General features: G+C 41.7%; 1 protein-coding gene across 4 annotated transcripts; it reads right to left on the minus strand.

Moving 5' to 3' along the window:
* On the minus strand, window positions 1-21,302 carry kif1ab (kinesin family member 1Ab). 4 transcript variants are annotated; one of them, XM_028428409.1, is made up of 49 exons: window positions 18,866-21,302; window positions 17,653-17,830; window positions 16,224-16,297; window positions 15,888-16,067; window positions 15,681-15,749; window positions 15,226-15,404; window positions 15,029-15,140; window positions 14,748-14,825; window positions 14,552-14,617; window positions 14,435-14,452; window positions 14,257-14,335; window positions 14,087-14,165; window positions 13,774-13,916; window positions 13,579-13,617; window positions 12,444-12,574; window positions 12,189-12,268; window positions 11,867-11,942; window positions 11,713-11,792; window positions 11,516-11,622; window positions 11,352-11,435; window positions 11,034-11,214; window positions 10,808-10,880; window positions 10,637-10,727; window positions 10,395-10,543; window positions 9,962-10,140; window positions 9,558-9,695; window positions 9,351-9,469; window positions 9,175-9,260; window positions 8,949-9,084; window positions 8,660-8,843; window positions 8,368-8,458; window positions 8,134-8,252; window positions 7,994-8,049; window positions 7,795-7,903; window positions 7,647-7,713; window positions 7,458-7,542; window positions 7,250-7,355; window positions 6,931-6,954; window positions 6,666-6,780; window positions 6,425-6,558; window positions 6,265-6,326; window positions 6,029-6,174; window positions 5,758-5,946; window positions 5,571-5,642; window positions 4,751-4,860; window positions 4,537-4,656; window positions 4,203-4,395; window positions 3,998-4,116; window positions 1-3,264 (listed from the first exon to the last, which is right to left on the minus strand). In XM_028428409.1, the coding sequence occupies exons 2-49, from the start codon at window positions 17,756-17,758 to the stop codon at window positions 3,207-3,209; spliced, it is 5,091 nt and encodes a 1,696-aa protein (XP_028284210.1). In that variant the 5' UTR covers window positions 17,759-17,830; window positions 18,866-21,302; the 3' UTR covers window positions 1-3,206. The 4 variants fall into 4 exon arrangements, with proteins under 4 accessions (XP_028284210.1, XP_028284212.1, XP_028284211.1 ...); XM_028428411.1 differs by lacking the exon at window positions 13,579-13,617; XM_028428410.1 differs by lacking the exon at window positions 6,931-6,954.
* Window positions 21,303-21,350: the final 48 nt, after the last annotated feature.

Raw genomic sequence — 21,350 nt, forward strand, 5'->3', positions numbered from 1 at the left:
ACACTCATTGATTTATTTGCCTTATTTTTTTTTTCTTGACAACTTTTTGTTATGTGTCCACAGACATGAGAAAGAATTCCAAAACACTCAAAAGATAAATGTGAGCATTGAGATTAAGACTTTATCACAGGCTTGGACCTGGGCCTTCTGTCAAAAAGCTCAGAGCAAGAGTGCAGACCTGGAGATCACCTACATGGCCCACGAAGACCGCCTCACCTGCACGGAGCTGAGGATGTGCAACACTGATCACCGATCAGCACTCTGCACTCTGTGATGACGCTTGACGAAGCAGCAGGCCGGTTATTCTTATTCATCATGGTATACACAGGAAAAGAGAGTTAATATCATCTGTGTGATGAGACCCAACACAGAAATCTCCATTTATATACAAGACAGAGCCAAGAGGAAGGTTTCCAATTAATCATTACAAGGATCATGAATGACAATACTTTACAAGCAGCACTTCAGGGGTGGAAAGCTGTTGTCATTAGCAAGCGGTAAGGCAGGAGAGAGGGGACAGCAGAAGATAAGTGGACCTGCATGCTTCGATCCAGAGCTGTGACAGTTAAAATGCAGCCAAATATAAAATAATCAAATCATGTAACCTTTCAACAATTACTGGCCAGCACAATAAAACTCTCACAAAGTGTTTTTAACAGGATACCCTTAAACTATTAGGGCTGAAAGCATCACGACTCATCTGCCAGCTATAAAATAAAAAAAATATGCGATGCAGTAATGGTGGTGCTTTGACTGCTCTAAGCAGAAATGACACAATCTTCCTCTGAGGACCAGGCCAATATAGTTTTTTAAAAACAAACCATCCTGTTCTGTGTATTCTAAAACATCACAATATCTATATATTAAATCATATTAAATAAAGATGCTTTGTGCATAAGTGCATTATACTATAGGAACATAATTTAAAACCTTATAAATAAAACTTTCCATTTGTCTTCTGTACCAGCAGACAGCATACAGTATATAGTTATAAACAATGATAAGAGCAAGATGACCCTGAATGATGAGAAATCCAAAACCAAAGTAGAACAGGACACGTCAAAGTCAGACTTTCCACATGCCTTCACAGCATTAGGCTGCATTGCTCAACAGGTTGGCTGGCCTGTGGCACACAGAGTCCTAAATCCTTTCTGTTTACTGACTGTTCGTCAGGGCGGACAGTCAGAACGAAAATAAAGAAAAAGGCAAAATGGCTGCATGACCATGCCTTTGTTATCAAAAACAAAACAAAATCCTTTTACTTCATTTTATGTTCCACTGATTATCTTGATTTCACAGCAACATCTGGGGTCACCTTGTTCTATTAAGGACAGATAAACAGATAAAAGCAAGAAAGATCTGGACATTAAAGGACAGCGAGCTGATCATACTGTACTGGTTTCTGACACGAGTGTCAGGCTGTCACATATCTAAGCAGCTACCGTACGAAAGCCAAGAGGGAGATCTGCTTTTAAAGGCAACATTTACAGTCCATGATAATGAGATATATACGTTGTACTGTACTGTTACAGGATACACCAACATACTATTGATGATCATCGATAATATTCACTCTCCAAAACAAAAACAAAATTACCATTACGCAACATGAAACCTTGAATCATGGTGTGACTATAAGACAGCGATGAGGGAGGGAGAGAAGAAAAAGTGGTGAAGAAAAGGGAGGCACTATCTGGTACATGGACACACTTTTGTCCACTAAAAGGAACGGCCCTCAACAGGTTACAGGTCCACCATCAGTTACAGCTTTGTCCTTTCCATTTAGCTACAGGAGTTTTTAAACAGTGAACATATTTGATGCTGGCCTGTAAAAGACAGACTAAATCCAATTTTGATTAAAAAAAAAAGTTCATCCCACACAGTGCAGTTGTCCTCACAGCTTATCATAAAAAATGTATTCACATCAATTTTAGGTGAGATCGATTTAAGAACAACAGTTTTTAGCCTGGAGTTAAAAGAGAAGGCGTGAAGAAGGCATGAATGTAACCAATGTTTCCTGACGTAAAAAAACTCTTAGATGATCACCTCTAATGTTCTCATGTTAGGTTTTGGTTTAGTTTGGACAGATACAAGTACTCTGTGTCCATCTTTTTAGCTCTCATATTAACTATGTAACCACAGGAGCATATCAATCTTCTCATTCGACTCTTTGCAAGATATAAAATAACTACATTTCCCAAAATGTTCGAACTTTAAAATCCTACTTCAAATATAACACAACTGCACAGTGAACAATCAAAAATAAGTAAACAATGCTTTGGTTAAAAATAACTGAGTAAATGATACATTAACTCAATAGAGACAATAAAGTGCCATGCAACACAACGGTCAGTGGTCCTGTCACAGATAAATGACAATAGCAACATTTAACATTTCCTTCATGGTTACATGAAAAAAATCAACACAAGGACGAGGATGTGAGTGATCTCTCCTGGTTGTGGGGTATTTTTTTTGCCTTACTCTAGCAACAAACTATTTTCAAAAAAAGAAATAAACAGGAACAGGAACAACAGCTTCTCCTTTCGTCCCAACAAATCCCTCCTCATGCTACTTCAGTGTTTAAATAATGAGCAAGTGAAATAAATAGTACTCTATGCTGTAGAGCACCAGGCCAATCCAACTGAGGTAATGTACAGTGTAAGTATGCTGGATGTAGAGCTATCATCCCTGCACTTAACACACGTCAACACAGAGAAACATCCGGTTTCATGTTTTCATTTCCCCCCCACTCACATGATGCCATTAATGGTTGATGGTTTACAACTGGGACTTATTTTCAGTAATAATAGAGGAAGGAAGGACTGACCACATTACCTCTACCTCTTCTGGGGTCCATATCTTTTTACAGGGAACTGGCAGCCTCACAGGTTTCTACAACTACATGATAATTAATTGGAACTATCCCCCAATGCCCAGCAGAGGTGAGGCAAGTAACAGGTTTTCTAAAGGTCAGAAAGGAGCACATCATGCAGGTCTTAATATGGTGACTGCAAAAACAGACAGAGGATGGTTCTGTTGGGGGTTTGCAATGAGCAGTCAGGGATTTTTTGGGGACTGGAGGAGTCACCACATAGAAGGATATTGAAATGGTTCTATGTATAAGTTTGTTCATAAGAGCAGGATGCTGAGCTGAGCTTTCAGATTGTTTTGTTTGCTTGTTGTTTTCCACCAGGCTGGTTCACCTCTTACATCCTCTGAGCAGATGGGACTGACTGGACAGACTTTCTCCTGGAGAGCCTTGACCTGACAAAGAGGAGATTCAAAATTCAAGGATTTTAACACAGAAAAGTACAACTTCCTAAAACATTTCCTGAAAACAGCTAAGATCATTGTAAAAAAATAAATCTTGTGGAGGAAGCTGTGGTGAAACAGGTTGCATAAATAATACTTTGCAAAGGGAAAACAAAAACAAGTTGGAGAGCTGGAGAGACACAGGTTGACCATTCTTCAGCATAGACTGGAGGTGAGAATTTAACAGTCAGTTTTAACATCTATCAAGAGGAGAGTGCTAGCGAAAGGGCTTGAGGGCTATAAAGTTTGCTGTTGCTTGGCAACACAGCTGCTCTCTCTCTGTGTAGGCCGTCTCGTTGGCTATTGTGAAGGAACAGATGTGTTATGACATCAATCATATGTCAGTAATGTCAGTTTTTTGGTGTTGTCATGGCTACTGAATGAGTCGGATCTGTAAACCACATTTCTCTTCTAATTAAACACAGTAAACCAAAAATTCATGCAATCCATCTTAATGCAACAACCAGGGACTAGTGGCCAAAGGAAGACACAACTTTATTTAAGCAGCCATAAGCAGTCACTCTGGGCACTGCTGACAGATTAGTTTTCAGCCTGTCTCTGTAACCCTGTATCCCAATAATCAGCGTCAAATTGCACTGATGAATATGTTGTAATTATTCCAGTGTGATCTTAGGGGAAAATGTTTTATGGTGTATTGTTTATTTCCAGTTTCTCCACCACTCACCTGATGGTACCAGCTAACAGAGGGTTAAAAGCATACAGCCAGTCATGCATCTCTTTGTCATTGGTGGCCTGCAGCAGGATCCCACGATGCTCGGTGCACACAGCAAACGTGTTGGGAGTCTGAGGACATCAAATACCCACAGGTTACAATGGTTCATTCAGATTTCTAAGATTTATTTTTTCTCTGTTGAGTAATGAGGTTATACCCGCAGTAACGTCTGTTTGTCTTCACTGTATTCCACCTTTGCAGACGACAGGTTGATGACAGCTCTCTCGACGCTGTCCCTCTCACTGCGGTACAGGTAGACGTAGGGCCTGCGCACCACCACATATCGCTTCACCCACCCGCTGGTGTGGGGCTCCAGGAAGTGCAGGTAGCCCTTCTTTGATACAATCGGACTGCACAGATTAAAGCAAATGCTCGTGAACAGAACTGAATTATATGTCCAATTTTCTTAATCCTTTACATGTGTAATTTGATTTGGATGTCACACGCTGGTAAACATGCACTGCAGTATGATCCTGTGTGTGTGATCTGACCTGACACGGATCTCTTGTATGTCAGGAACAAAGGTGAAGCCTCTGAGAGCCTTCTTTCTGTCCACTGGACTGTACGGGTCCAGGTCTGGTGTGGACGCTCCTGAGCTGGGATCAGTGTGTCTACACAACAACAACAAAACCCAAATTGAAGAACAAAACATTGTTTTATCTTGAATCTAAAACATGCTGAGATTAAAAGCTTCTAGTTACGTACCTAATGTCATAATGTCCCTCAACCAGTGATGGACAGGTAGAGGATGGAGTGAGCGTGCTCAGTCCAGATGAAGATGAGTCTCTCATTAGTGATGCGGACATCTCAGAAAGCTAAAACACACACACACACACACACACACACACACACACACACAGAAACAATAATGACAAGGACACAAAAGACAAGGGGGACATGTACAGATACAAAACAGACCAGCAAACAATTAAGCACGGACGACACAGACATGCATTCAGAGAATAATTCAATCAGATAGTTTGTTTTTGTCTAACAATGTACTATAATACCACCACTGTCATATAACCTCTAAGAGCCCCTCGCTGGTGTTAAAGAGGACATGCAGGAGTGTTATTATATTAGTGGAGGACTGGCAGGGAGAGGTGAATTCAAAGAAAGAAGAAGAGGTTAATAAACTAAGTTAAGGCTTTAATACATGGGAATGGGAAGACAGAATTATCAACAGACCTGAGTCAATACTATTTTAAAAATAAAATTTACATTTTGATTGTCACATCAGGTACTGGATGAAGGATATAAAGAAATATTGTAACCTGTAACCCAGGTCTGCTGTAATATAAAATTAGTGGGATAAATAGGACTGAGATGTTGACAAAGAGCAGAATCTCTGCAGAACAAATGAAAGAATGATAAGAGGATGTGATAGCGGGGGGGGGGGGGGGGGGGGGGGGGCTGTGTAGAGGACGAGGACTGTGGGGCTTAGATATTTAGTGAAGCTACAGCTGTAAACATTTGGTTCAGAAGGATTAACGGGCCGGGTTAGAGGGCCTAGGCTGGGGCTCACCTTGCTCTCACTGGCACTGCTGCTCACCTGGCTGTACTCCCTGTTGAAGGTGTGCATCAGCAGGCGCAGACACTGGAAACAAGAAAACAAAGAAACGGCATGTTTTTTTTTAAGATGTGTGATCTTTCAAAGCAGGAAGTTAACTAGAAATAATGATGTTCTAAAGGCCTCAGAGACTGGCAGTCACCTTAGCAGCAAGCTCCCTCTGTCTCTGGTTCGGGCTGTCGGAGATAGGGCTGCCGCTTGGACTTTGGCTAAGGACGGGACTCTTTGCAAAGTCGCTGATGTCGCTGCTCTTGTAGAGAGCGTCCTGCCCTGCCTGCAGAGTCGCCTCCAGCTTCTCCCTCAGCAGCAGGTAGTGCCTGGTCTTCTCAACCTTACAAAACACAAAGCAAAGGTTCAGTTAGCTGGATGTGGCCTCAGTGACAATCATTTTATCATCAATGCAGCAAACGGACCTCCTGCAATAAGCTGAGTTTCTCCAGCTCCCACTGGTGGTCGAGGATGAGGCTGTCACTGCGAGGCCTCCATCCAGCCAGGTTCTCCTCTCCCCGGACATAGGCTACCGAGGTGTCCAGCACACGCCTTCGACGACGCTGCATGCCTGATGAGAAAGAATGAAACAAACAGTGTCAAAACACTAAAGAAATGTTTCTTTTTTAAATTTTGTCGTTTAGTTTTAATTCTGCTCCACCTGGACTTCCATTGTCTGCCACATGACAGAGAGTGACTTCGTAGACTCCTGTGACACGGTTACTGAAAAGAAGGAGAATATTTCAGAGGAATCAAACAGCAGACTACATTTAAGAAGAACCATGGTGTGTGTATGTGCACATAAATCCATAAATCTGTACCTCTCAGAGGGCCGCAGGCAGCCAGTGCTGAAGAGGTTTCTGATGGAGCGTGATGCCGGCAGCTTTGCGTCACGAGAGTAAAACACCATGCAGAAATCTTTGGTGATGACTGTGGGCTGTGTGCAGTTCTCCATCTATTGAAGATAAGCCAGATATTAGTTATAACATGCACAGAAATCTACGAAACTGTAAGTTGCTTCTTTGTTGTGATTACAGGGTTAACAAATATGTTTTCTATTACCTCTAAATAAGCAGAGAGGGTGATGTAGATCTTTTCTCCGTATGGAGTGACTCTGTTCAGAAGCAGAGAGTTGTGCATGGAGCTGTCCCACGCTGCCTCAAAACGGTAGAAGGTTCTATGAGAAGAAATTTCATTTATTTACATGGTTTGGATTAAAATAAAAGCAAAACAGTCATGTAATAAAAACAGGCTGCCAGCTAGTGATCACTTTGTTATTAGAACCAACAATTAGTAAGATTTTAAAAAATAATGATTGTCTTTGTACCTATGATCAACTCCCAAGGAGACGCTGCCATTAACAAAAGAAAAAAAAGAGAAACAAGAATGAATTAGAAACTTTTAACTGCAGCTGTTAAAAGTTTAAACTTACAAATGAAGCCGATGCATGCAAACTGAAAAATGATTTGAGCGACAATTAGATACTGGAATGTAAAAAGCACATTGAAGCAATGTTGACAAAAATACTACAAAGCATCGAATCTGTCACACAGGTTTTTTACTGAACTATGAATCACTATGAACTGATGTTGATTTTTAAGGGAAACGGGGACAATAATAATTAAAAGCCAGTTCATAATTCATACTTGTCATCATGTTTGGGCCAGAAGTATCCCGAGGACAGGATGTTGAGGGAGAGGATGTTGGGGTCAATGATGGTTTCATCAGCCTCTGGTGTGTTGCGAATACGCCCTGCAGTCAAAAAAGATATAATGAGAGTGATCCTTTTGAAAGATTAGCTTTTGATTAATAATGTCTTCCCACTGAAATTAAAACAACAAAGCTGTTACTCACCAATAACCAGCTCCTTCACCTCTTTCCATTCAATATCATTTCCTGTTTCGTGAGCTATGGTAACAGTGATCCTCCTCTGAATGCCCTACAGAGCCACAAGAGGATATAAAATATAAGCTTATGATGCTGAACAGTGCAGAGTCTAAAGCTACAGGAATGTAACGGCTGTTTGTAGAAACATGGACAGACCTGATGCAGGAGGAACGTCCCATGGCAGGGCATTCCACCTCTGTGGTCAACAACAGCTGGGATGTAGCTGGAGGCAGAGAAATAATATGTTAGTGAGACATTCACAGCTTTAATTGTATTTATATGCTAATACAAATGTGGGACTTACTCTCCATTTGCTTCCAGCTCACAGATCTCAAAGAACACCATGAGGTCGTATTTTGCGTGACAAGGTCCCGCGGTAGACCGAGTCAGAGTGCTGAGCTTGGTGGCTGGCACTGGAAGAGTAAAGAGAGAACCTTTAATAAACAAGGAAATATAGTATTATAATGAATATTTAAGGGATGCGATATGTGCGAGATGTTAACCTGGTTTGGATAATGGCATCACACGGGGGAACTGCCTCCTGGAAGGTCTGAGGGGACTGAAAGAAACCAAACATCCATAACAGGATCCAATCATATCTATTAATGAGGAAGAGGAAATTAAAGTTTACATTTCTCCACACCTAATTAAATCTTTGCAGAGCGGAGGGAAGGGCTGCTTCTGATAATGTCCAAACACCTCGAAGACGATGGGCTGAGTCTTGATGTACTCCATGAAGGACTTGGTCACCTCCACAGTGATCTAACACAGGGGAGAAAGAGGAAATACAACAAAAATGAGAAAAACATCTCAAATGACAGGAAGTAATTTGCCATACTAGTAAAGAGTTAATATAAGACATTCATGTACTGCTTACATTTTGTACATGGTAGAAGCCCAGCGGCGGTCCTCTACCGGTGTTCTTCAGCGGTTCAGTGGAGAACGCCTCATCGTGACGGTGGATGAAGCTAAAAGACGAGAAGTAGTCTCCTTTTAAGATTTAATGACAATAGCAAGTACTAATATACTATTAATTAACAGCAGGAAGTCAGCTGGGTGGACTCTGCATTGCATGTTTTGCGTTCATTACACTAACCTCAGATGACTCAGCAGGAGCTGTGTGGTAAACAACTTACTGACACAAGATGTTATAGCAGGATTTAACTCACTTGAACTGGCAGAAGATGTCTGCGTATTCTGCTGAGATGCTGGAGGCCTGTAAGACAGTGACTCTGAAGGTGAATGTGCTGCCGATCTTCAGGTGAGAGAGCGCTTTCTCAGGGGAAAGGTCCAGAGGGAGGTCCCGACCAAGACCCAAACTCTTCAGTGGGCTTTGAGGAGCTTCCTGTGTGGCTACATGGAGGAAGACATGTAGAAACATTTAGTTTTTTTTTACATTTTTAATAATCAATTATTCTAAGAAGTGTCTATTATTTTATATTATAGATCTCCTCTCACCTGCGCAGGTGTTGTTGTTAACTTCATCAGCAGAGATTCCAATCTCAGAGTTTTGTCCTTCTCCCTCCACAATGCGCAGCTCCTCCTGGGAGGTATTGGAGTGTGACAGACCACCAGGACACGACTCAGTCTGAAACTAAAATAAGACAAAAAAAACATCTTTTCATTTTTGATATTCCACACAGGATGTCTATCACCCATTCGACTTTCAAATGATGAGAGGTACCTTCTCAAACTGTTTGTCTTCAAAGGAGATCTTGGCAGTGCCTGACTGCCTCACGCCAGAGCCATAATCAGGGGCCTCCTCATCAGCTAAACGGACACAAAACCCAGAATCTCACACTTCAATACAAAAAAACAGAATGGAGCAGCTACGATCACTCACAGTGATTTTATTTGTACCTGAAATGGCCTGCACAGCCACTCTGAGGAACCCTTTCACCTCTCCTTTCTCACTGACGATGGCCACACGATGTACCAAGGGCACCGGGTACAGCAGGTTACTCAGGTACACAAAAGCCCTGAGGGGGGAAAGAGCAAATGTAATGAGAAGATATTGGATTCAACAAGCCTTTATTATCTGATAAATGAGCAGGATTTAAATCTGACCTGCCGACCAGACGGAACCAGGGGAAGCGGTCGTAGAAGGGGTCGCCTCCAGTCAGGGCGTGGTCGCAGTCCTCCACAGCACTGCTGGGCAGCTCTGCAGCACGGTCGTACATCTCTCTCATCAGGTCCAGCCTCTGCCTGCAGGGGGCAGCATAAACCCAACAATGTAAAGGATTTAACAAGGCCATGGAGCTTAAATGAGGTCACAGAGGAAGAAATTATATAAAATTCCAGTTTACAAAGAACAACAAGAAGTTGAAGTGTATACCATAAAATTACTTGCGATCATTTCAAAAATGTATATGTTACATCTGACACATCAGCTTTGGCACACATGATTTTACAGATGAATAACTGGGACCATGATGAGTAAATGAGCCTTTTAAATCAGTAACTCTTAGTACCTGAGTTTTTCCAGAGTCCAGTAATGTGTGGCTCCATTCTTTTGATCTTGTACTTCAACAGCAACTATTGTTCGAGGGAAAGGCCTCCTCTCTCTCTCTTTAGCCACACTGGCTGGCAATAGGTCAGGAGGCAGTGGAGAGTAAAGCGTATCTGTCAACAGGACAAACTGGAACTGCACCTGACAAATGACACAATACAACAAGATTAAAACACACAACTACTGTTGTTTAGTGCTAACATGCAAAACAAGACACAGATTAAATCAGGTGCTACTACGCCTGCAGTTATAAAACATGAGAAGGATTTTATACCACAATAATCAGCATAAAGCACTCTGATAACAAAAAGACAACAACAATGCAGGTTTTAAGAAGAACGACATTTCACATCAAACTGAATTTATGCTGCATTATGCTGAAAGTTATGCTTAACCTTTTTCTTGAGCTCCACACTGATAGCATTGGCCTCTTTGAGGAAGATGGCATTGCCCCAGAGCAGATCTCTGAGTGAGGTGAACTGGTAGAAACGCCACTTTCTGAAAGCCCACAGCGCCAGCTCGGTCTCACGTTGTGTCCACGGGACTGGAGGGAGAGGTGAATTTGACAAATTAAAAGCATGACACCAAGTGTTTCATGCATCCAAGTGCTGCATTACAAACAAAAATGACAGTATACCTTCCTCTTCAGGCTCCTCCTCCTCCTCAGGTGACTCCAGGTAGCGAGAGTCCACTTGTTTCTGAAGGGCCTCTAGTTTGCTCTCATAGTCCTGGAAGAAAGGATCAGGAGCGGAGTGAGAATGGGTATAAATTCAGAGAAGGTGGAATGGCATGTAGAGCTTGTACCCACCAGTCTTTGCTGTTCTAGCAAGTTACTGGCTTCTTCTCTTTCCTTGCGATATTGATCCTCCAGCTCCTGCAGCCTGAAACATTTAATATTAGTCAATGCCAATAAACTGTGCAAACACTAGCAATAGTATTTCATGTATTATAAAGATCTCCAAAGCAGTACACAAAAACTACAAACAGTAAAACATTAAGATCAATACAAAGAACTACTATCCCTCTACACCCACCTCTGCTCCATCTCCTGCTTCATGTCAATGCCTTGTTTCTCCAGCAGCTCTCTCTGAGCAAAGGCCCAGTCCACGGGCTCCACGGGCGTCTCAGCGCACGGCGTCCTCTCTCGCTCCAGACGAGCCTGTTCAGGGTCATTGAAGCGGAACACGTGGCTCTTGCCCATGATGATGCGGTTCCCTTAAAAATGCAAATGAACAAAGAAAATATCAAAAGTCTGATTTAAACAAAAAGCTGACGGCATTAAAACATCAAACAATTACATTTCAGATTATTTAAATAAATATATATTTATATAGAAAATCAATAATACTTACCAGACCGCAGCACAATAGGAGCCGTCACTCTCTTCCCATTGACGTATGTCTCTGCTCCCTCACATGGCTCGAGGATGACACAACCTGTTCCAGAAAACAAATGTCACAAACGTCAAAGTATGTTCCATGTATTAACACCATGGAACAGATGTTCCAGCCTTTACCTTCTCCCTGAGGCCCAGTGGTGCTGCTGAAGGTGCAGTGTTCGTCTTTGATAAAATGGCCGCTGAGAACAATGTCTTGGCGAGTCTTCGCATTTTCACGGCCAACCCTGCAGGGAGATAACATCAGCAAAGATATACAAAGTCCAAGAAGCGGCACAGCAACAAACAGGATTAAAGTGGAAAAGAAAACTGTTTACTTGGTGATGCCGTCTTTGATGTAATACAGCAGACACTCAGACATTAGAGGGTCCTCGTTGAGGTTCACCAGATGAGGCGTCTAAAAGAAAAAGGTTTAAAGTGTTGTATGCCTTCTTTAAGTCTGTGAGACATGTTATTGGACAAGCATCTTACCTTTTTAGGGGAGAAGACACCAACTGTGCCTCCATCTTCTCTCATGGCAACACCCATCTCAGCCAGCAGGGCCTCCCTACAGCGAGCAGTCACAGAGTCATACCAGACAGCATTAAAGTCAAAACAAGAAGCAGCTGTTAACCTTTTAACTGCTAATAGGAGTATGTGATTCTTCACAGACTGCAACATGAAGTCTTTCGTTATGATTGTTTATCGCTTTAAACTATATCTTGTATTTCAAATTACAGTTGTGGGTTAAAAAAGGCAAAGATGCATCAGATGCATGTACCTATTGAGGAAAATATAAAAATATTTTACAAACCTCTCCATACGGATGGCCTCAGTACGACGCAGCTTCTCTTCCCAGGTCTCGTTGAGCTCTGCGATGATTTTCTCAGTTTCCTGTTTGTGAAGTTGTGACAGATTTCTAAAAACAGCTCACTCTCAAATTAGAAACACTAACTCTATTCTTTAAGTGTCTTCCCACCATACTTTTGTACTCTGCTCTTCTCACCTTATTCCTTTATTTTTACACACATTAACCTTCCTCTTTAATCACATTTCACATCCTTCCTACCTTGAGCCTTTCAATTGCCTCTTCACTGGCCGGGCTGAAAATACGATCATGGAGGTTACTGATGGAGCCGGCACGGCTGGACAGGGCGGACAGTGACGGCGATGGGCTCATTCCCGTCATGGCGTTGGTCACTGTGGAAAGATCACCCCTTTGATTGACAGCCTGGCGATTATTCACAAAGTTTTTGTAATCGCACAGGTCTGTCAGAGAGAGAGGCGTCGCATGGAAGAGAGCAAGGAAGGAAGGAAGGACGGACAGAAGGTAGGAGCAGACGCAAGGTGTTTGAGGAGAGACATCAGGGATTGAGAGGAAAACGCAGGGACACGGATTAAAAAGAAAAAAAAACAAAGGAACAATGGGGAGGAGTACAAAAAAAGAAGAGAAAGCTCAAATAATGGATCAAAGAAGCAGAGGTCTGCTTGCCAAAGCCATCACAGACAGAAAAGAGCAACTGAAATGCCAGATAGATTGGAAGCTAACAACCAGAAGTCTTTTTTGACACATGAGCACATTCAACAAGCTCAGAAGCATGGTTATGAGGAAATAAACCAAAATATCAATACATGACTAGAATGCATGTCTACAGTGTGTTTTGTGAAGCTAATGTCTTCAAACATTTGAGCACAACCTTTGGTAGCATAGCTCCTGGCAGTGCAGTAAGCACCTGACTCAGAGATTCAATTACTACAGCTCCACACACAGAGAACCAGGATGCAAAGAGAGCGATCTAAAATGGCGTCCTCCCAGTCAATCTTTCCTTCCACACTCTACAAATATTAATTACCGTAACAGCCTACTCTGAATTTGACTGCATCTGTTTCTCTTTTGAAGAACAGAAACAAAGAGTCACTATGGGGTCATCATGCAAGGTTTTCCAGTCCATTTAAAAAGTATTGCTATGTCATTGTTACCATGGAAACCTGAAAGAATGGAAAGAGGAGGCCACTTTAGAGTCCTGACAATTAACCTTGGTAATATCTGCTTTACATATTTCTGTCAAATCAATGTCCTGTCTGGCTTCACATACAGCCCGTTAGGACTGGTAGTTTAGTCTCTGGTGTGGTGGAGGATCATAGCCGGCGCAGGATTCATTTCTATTAGTGGCAAAGCGCAGGCTTGCGAGAGTTATACACACATTTCAAACCAGTGATGACGGGACCGGTGCAGCGATACGCTGATAGGACAGAGGAGAAAAGAGACCGTGTGTGAGAGACACCCACATGCCATGCTAATCCTCTGTCTTCAATACTGTCAGGGTTCTGTGAGTGTGTGAGTCTCTATATGTAAATTTACTGTATGTGAGAGGTGTGTTTTTTCATGCGACACTCACTCTCTATGATGTCGCCCAGGCCCTGTGCATACAGCAGATCTTTGAGACGAGCCACCTCCTCTTTAAGCTCACGCACCAGGCGGTTGTTGGGGTCCTCATTGATGACAGCATTACAGCGGATCTGTTTGGCACGATCAGCATACCTGGGGGAGAAGATGGAGGTCATCGAGGTCAAAATAGTTAGTCTTCAGTGTCATTCCTTCCCCAAAGTGGAGGCATGCTGACCACCAGCTACTGTAGATTATAAACAGGTCCCTCATACAAAACCATTTATATAAAAACAAAACAAGGGATTCTCTGGCTTTTTGCTCACCGGAGAGTACTGAGGGTCTCATCATAGTTAATGTCTGCAGGGCTGAGGGCAGCCACCATGGCTGTGCGAGAGTTTCCTCCTGAAACACGAAAGGAGAGACAAAATATTACATGAGACCTAAAATTATTTTAGTGTTTTTAGTTTGTGTGTGTGTGTGTGTGTTTGCATACCTAGGTTCTCCCTTAGTAGCCAAGTCAGAACTGAATCTCTGTAAGGTATGAAACTCTCGACCTTCTTCTTTTTCTTGTTCTGTAAAAAAAAAAAAGAAGAAAAAAAAAAAAGCTTTAGGTCCTCACTCATAAAAAACTGACTGTATTATGCTTAGGATGTGCAGCAAGTAACACTAACCTTGTTTGGTGCTGAATCCTAAAAGATGAAAAAATATATATAAATATTTGTCACTTGGACAACAACAAATGATTTTGTTTTTAGCTGTACATTTAGAAAAATGTGAAAAAATGATACCAGTTCAGCCAGTGCAGAAATAACTTTCCCCAGAGTGGTCAGAGATTTGTTGATGTTTGCTCCTTCCTACAAGCACAAACAAATTAAAAACTATGATTTGATGTATTTGTTTACATGTTGTTAGAATACTGTATTCAAACATTCACAGTTCACTCCTCCCATCATTAATCAATTAAAAACAGCCCACTGATCTCACCTTCAGTCTGGTTCCTTTAGCTCCGGTGGAGTCGGCTCTCTCACTGCCAGCCAAGTCCACCAGACTGATCTTGCTGACCTACAACAATCAAACAAATTATATGTAACATCCACCAACTAACTAGAAGAACTGGCAGTTAAGTGTTAAGTGTGGTCATCAATCAGTTCAGATGACCTCCTGTCAATCATTTCTGCCTCTCTACTCTCCTATTGATTTGTTTGTCTAAGACAAAGAATCTCTGTTTCAGGTGCACAACAATGAGCTGGGCTTTGTGTACGAACCTTTTCTGATGTGTTGTCGGATTCCATGTCATGTTTCTTTTGTGTGAAGATGATGTTGAAGACAGCGTGGGAGCGGCTGCTGGTCTCATTCATGTTGGTAGCGGCAACAGTCCTGAAAAAAAAACAATGACTTCATTCACTGATTCATAAATCATCCCCATGTTACAGACATTAATCATCTAACTAAGCTTTGTCACCTGGCCTTGTTTCCAGAATCCATCAGGTCCTGAATGTCATTGTAGGAAGTGACGGCCAGTTTGGACAGATCCTCGACGTATGGTCCCATCAGAGGGTGCTCTCTGACACGCAGATTTCCTTTGTTTTTGGGGTTCAGCAGGTCACGCACACGCTCGCAGTAGATCTCCATGTAACTCACCTTTGGTAGAGAGAAAGAAAAAAAGGCTCTCAGTGTATAGGTTTGTTTAAGTTATAAAATGTACTCTTGTTTCTGCAGGAGAAAAAACAAGCTTCTGCCTACAATGAAGCAACATAACTACAATATGAGCTCATCCTCAGCAACACTTATGCAATGAAATTCAATGTTTTAGTGATTTTATGATATATCATCCTTTAATCATGTCCTTTAATATCTGGTCCAGCAATGACAAAAATGTTTTCTTAAATGTTTGATAAACAATGTGGCATCACCAACCTCCACAGAGTAAGACATGCTGTTGTCATTATTGCTGTCATTGATCTTGGTGAAAAGGTCCTCACAGAGCTAGAAAACAGGGACACAAACATCATTTGGTGTAATTTGCTGCAAAAGATGTTCTAGTCAAACCTATAAGAACTCTTGAAATTTCTAAAAGAACATAGGAGTCGAAGTTTGTGTGTTCAGATTCATATGACATATTACCAGAGGTATGATTCCCTGCTGGTCTTTCTCCTGTCGGCCCATCATGGTGTAGCTTTTGCCAGCTCCAGTTTGACCATATGCAAATATACACACGTTGTAGCCTTCAAAGGCATGAAGCAGCATCTCCTCCCCGATGTCCTTGTACACCTGCATCTGGGACGCATAGTTGATGTCCTCAGGCTGCAGACATGCAGAGCAGAAATAAACATTAAAAGGGAAGAACAAATGCTTCATTTCTCACTGCATAATGATTCAGCAGCTGTCTGTTGGTCACTGCTGATTTGTTTTACCGCTAATCATTAGTTTTTTGACTATTTGTTGAACAGAAAAACTCACCGTGGTGTGTGACCAGTAAGAAAAGTCAAAGTTGAAGCTTTTGTTTTCTTTCGGCTGTTTGGGGTTCAGGATTGCTGAAAAAAAAAACCCAGAACAGATCAGTACAAGGCCTCGAATGTTTCACTTTAATAAGTGAAGGATGCATGCATTATAAATCCACATTTGTCATTCAAAACAATGTTTGTCATTGATTATTTACGGACCCGTTTCACCGCTAAGTATAACCAGTAATGTAATCACACATGGTCCAACCTAGAAGCTCTCTTTAAAAGCCCATTGCACTGTTGAGATAATCCCTTCTTTTGCATTATGATTAAGGTTGTTAGTATCATAATTACAGCCACCGGTTGCAGTGAAATTCTAAACTTAAGACTTTCAAATAAAGAGAGAAGAACATCGGAGAGGATTCTGAATCTGATCAATAGCTGTTTCAAACACACCCATCGTCCTTTTTAAAGAGGAGATGCATGTCGTGATTGTTTAGTATGAAATGAGAACTGAGCTGCTCTTTTGGCTGCAAACTGAGTCTACTGTGTCACCCCCTGTGGACATGCTTAATATAGCAACAGCAGTGTCGTGCTGAAACGTGCACTCAGCCTGAAACAACCCAGTGTTATTGAAACACACTGGAGGAGACAAAGCTGCGAGCTCTCACACTCAAAACCAGCAGAGTTTAAGTTGAAGTAAAGGAAAATCTGAATCTTCAGGCTTTAATAAGAGCCCAGGAAAAACAAACAGGCACAACAGGCTGACATTCACCCCTCCATAGACACATCAGCTGACTCTGAGTCTGGACTCCACCAGAACAACGAGGCCTTTTTGGTCCGTGCAGCTCGTATGATGAGAGAAGAGAGTTGCAGCGGTCGCTACACCCTACACACACACTGACAGGCTTCAGGCCTGACTGAAGCCTTTGTTTTCATCTCTCCCTGCCAAAGATGCCGCATGCCTCCCTGCCCACTATTATGCTGCTGCAGGGCAAAGCTGCCTACCAGGACAAATAACTGAAGTGAAATTCTAAACTTGGCTGAATGTAGGTCACAGAGATATGATCAAAACAGCAGCAGAGCATCACACTGTAAGAGCAGGAGGTAGATAATTCTAAAAGGTTAGCATTTCACCTCAGCCATAACCTTGTAATCATTGTATGAAACTGTCTAAATTATTCATAACAACATGTAGTGGTTAAAGTTAGCAGACCACAAAATGACCTGACAGAACAAACTGTCTGTCTGACATAGACCTATTTATGATCTCTTCACTGTAAAAATAAGAAGAGAAAACAAAAATGTAGCCCTACGCCAGTGGCTTATTTACATATGGTCAAGGAGAAATGAACTAATGCATAAGTCCTATGCATTATAAACAATTAACCAAAGTTATAGTAAATAGTCAATTCCATTCCACTAGCAGCTGAATTCATACTCACTTGTGGTGTTTCCTGTCATCTGAATAATGCATTTGCTGTCCTTCGCCATCTCCCTGGAGTTGAAGGGTCGGACCCTCACCGCCACCTTCACGGAGGCCCCAGCCATGTTGCAGGTGGTGGGTGTGTGAGTGAGCAGAAGAGCTGGAGATCAGTGTGGCTGCAAACACACACCTGGTATCTGCACAGTAGAAAAGAGTGAGTTATAGTAGATATATAAAGACACAGCCAAACTTTAAAATAATATTACTCAATATCAGTATGTAATATTGTTTGAATTACAACAGCTTGTTTTTATTTTTAGGACACAGCCTTGTATGAGCCACAAACAGCTACCACATGACACATTCTCCACTTTTAGACCACGATGAGTTTTTCTTTCAGGCAGAAACGCAGAGTTCCTAAAACACCCTGTCTAAATAGGCTGGACCACTATTTTGCAGGAAGCTCATCAGCATCCCTGCTCTTATTGTACAGTAAAATGGCTGCTTATACTCCGGGCAGCATCCCCATCATGGTTAAAGGCCTAGTGATGAAACTGCTTCATAAATTAACACACATCCATACATGTCTGTAAATAACCGAGTTTTCACTGTATCTTAGTAATCATTATCTCTCGATCCTGTTGTTTCTCTCTTAAACTCTTTAGGATTTCTCCGTTTATTTAAAAGGATGCTTTCAGGTGTCTTTGCTTCAACACAGCGCGCCGCGCCTCCATCTTCTCTGCCTCAACCGATTCAAAACACAAATCCTTCCTCACATGTATAAACCGAGCCATTATTTATCCACAATAAACATGATATAAAAAAAGATTATTTATAATAAGTGTAAGATAAATATTGCTTCCTCCATCTTGCTTTGCCTGCCGCACCTCAAAGATCAGGCCGCGTAAACATACACAGACACCACATCATCAACCACTGCGTCAGAAAGGAGGTCATCACACACACATATTATCATTACAGATTAAACGACAGTTATAGATTTTATAAGCGCATCTGTTAATCTAATAGATTCAGTGTATGTATGGTATGTTTTGAAATGTGGATTAAGGATTTAAAGATGTTGACAGCCGCGGAATCAAACATCTAACACCCTGACGCAGCGTCTCTTACATAAAGGTAACAAAAATCCCCAAAACACAAGCTGTCCTCACCACGGCGTGACATCCTGCGTACTGTGCCGTGAAAAACATGCCAGAAGAGCCGTATCTTACCTCAGCAACTCAGACTCGACAGCCGCAGATGGTGAATCTCCTGCCCATTCAAAACAACGCCAGGATCCTCCGGTAGTGCCTCCTTCTTGAATCTCCTCAGCAGCCTGTATTTTCGGTGGTTCTTTCTGTCTTTGGTTACACTACAGCATCATTTCCCTTTGCGCATCCATACATGGAGAATCCGCCGGAGGAAGAGAGGGAGTCTGCCTCTCAGCTTCAGCAGCAGCAGCAGCAGCGGCGCTCGGTGGGCTGAGTGCTGCACACGGCGGTGCGTCAGTCGAGTGGGAGAACAGAGGAGGAGGGAGGAGGAGCAAGGGCCGAGCAGCGGATAAACAGGGTGCGGGATGCTTCAGCGGACCCGCCTTCGACTTGTCCGTCAGTCAGTCTGAAAGTAGGGAAAATGGCGGCGCAGCTGTGACAGGGATGCTGGGAGGCGGTGATGACATCAGCATCAACACCATCAGCATCATCATCAGCAGCAGCAGCAAAGCAGAGCAGCCATGAGGCAGAGCGATGCATCACAGGAGGGAGGGCGAGGATAACACACATCAGAGAGACAAACAAGGATAACAGACATGAGACTGGATGGTTAAAGAAACAGCAAAGCTCATACAGAGCAGGAAGAAAATGTGAGGTGTATCTGCAGACACTGATCTGCTACACTGCATGAAAATTTGACCAAAACGTGCCAAAAAAATAAATAGAACCCAGGCGTATGAAGGCATTAAATTATGATGATCAATTGTAATTGTGTAACTTCCTGAAATTAATCAGACAATTACTTCTCAGCAATTACAGAGCTCATGCTTTCTTTACTCACGTTTTAAAGGTACAACACTACAAATGACTTCAGGTATCTGCATATAGTGTGCTTTATAAAGGTCAAATGATGTTTAAAGCTGTAAATGCTGACAGACTCTTCACAGTCTGGGGGTGCTTAACAGAAAGTGTCTTTCTAAAGGGCTGAAGGCACAAATGTAACATGAATGAAGCAGCCTTTTGTTGTTGGGATTTAAAGTCAATAAAAAAATTAATATTGTTGTTATTGTTGTTTTTCTTATTCAATGAAATTGTCCACTGTGTGTAAAATATAACATGGTCTGGGCTGACACTGTTGTTCTGCCATACTGTTAGCCATTGTAAATTTACTGATGGTTAAAAATTAAAAAACAAACACTTCACCCAATTACATCATGACCCAACACTGTCTCTTTCTGAAGCATCTGCAATGACATCAGAACACAGGTAAGTTTAACAATACATACATTAAAAGTATAATTCTGTTAAGACTGAGATCGATCTGGGTTTAAATTTAATATCTATGGCACCATTAGTGACAGTTTTATTTGGGCGTCTCTCTGTTGCACCACAGCTCCTCCCCTCCGTTTTGTTTGGGCAGATTTTTGAGTCCAGAGCAAAGGGCACTGAGAGGGGAAAAAGTCCCACTTATTTATCAGCAGTGTAATTATTTACCCAGGCTCACCCAGTACCTCATCCTGTTGTGACATAACAGTTAAAAGATGAAGTAATATTCTGTTTACATCAAGTAGTTTCACTAAATAAGAAACTTAGCAAAATTGGATTTTGTTTCCTGAATATAAAATAATATTTATAAACAGAATTTTATAGAAATGTTTTTAATATAGACTAAATGCTTGGAGTTTGGGTTTCCTTTCTTTATGACCTAAATGCTTAATCATTTTTCACAATATTTTGTTGTTTTAAAACACCTTTGCACACGTTTACAACAATTAAAATCATACTTTAGATCCCTGCTGTGAACTTTAAACTGTCTCTGATAGAGCTAAATGTAATGACTAAATAATATGGCCAATAATGGTTTTACAGCACAAGTACTCAGCTCAATCAATAACGCATAAACAAAACAAAACTGATCCGTTTTTCAAAACGTGTTCCAGTGTGTGTGTTTATATAGGTGGGTGTGTGGGGAGAGTGAATATTTGCCAGCATCCTGAGCGCAGATTGGCTTTCTGAGAGGAGACTCCTCTTTGCAAACCTCTGTAACTAAAGGGGCAGACAAAATCAACAAAGCACCTGTAAACTAACCTCAACCGGTTCCAAGCTGCCAAAGTGCAAAACCTCATGTTTTCACACAGTTTAAGAGTCAAGTGCTGTGGATCTAAACCTGAAATGAGTCACCAATCACCAGTCCATTACAAACTATACTGAAAGTCTTCAGCATACATTTCTTAAAATCCTAAAATTAGTCTAAAACCATTCACTATACCAAGTATCACTGAGGTGTTTAACATCTCTATTTGGGTAAAAAAAAAGAATTATTTTTTTATTCCTAAGTTTATATATATATAAGTTCCACTTTTTGGTTTCCCAACCTGGTAATAAAGACCATGAACACCCCATGAAAAGAACACTTGGTTGTAAACAAAAAGAATTTGCTTTACCAGGCATGCGATTGTGCACCTTATTGCCACCCAAGTGACACACACCGCCCTGTGGCCACCAG

Source organism: Parambassis ranga, chromosome 17 (assembly GCF_900634625.1).
Source record: "Parambassis ranga chromosome 17, fParRan2.1, whole genome shotgun sequence".
NCBI lineage: Eukaryota > Metazoa > Chordata > Actinopteri > Ambassidae > Parambassis > Parambassis ranga.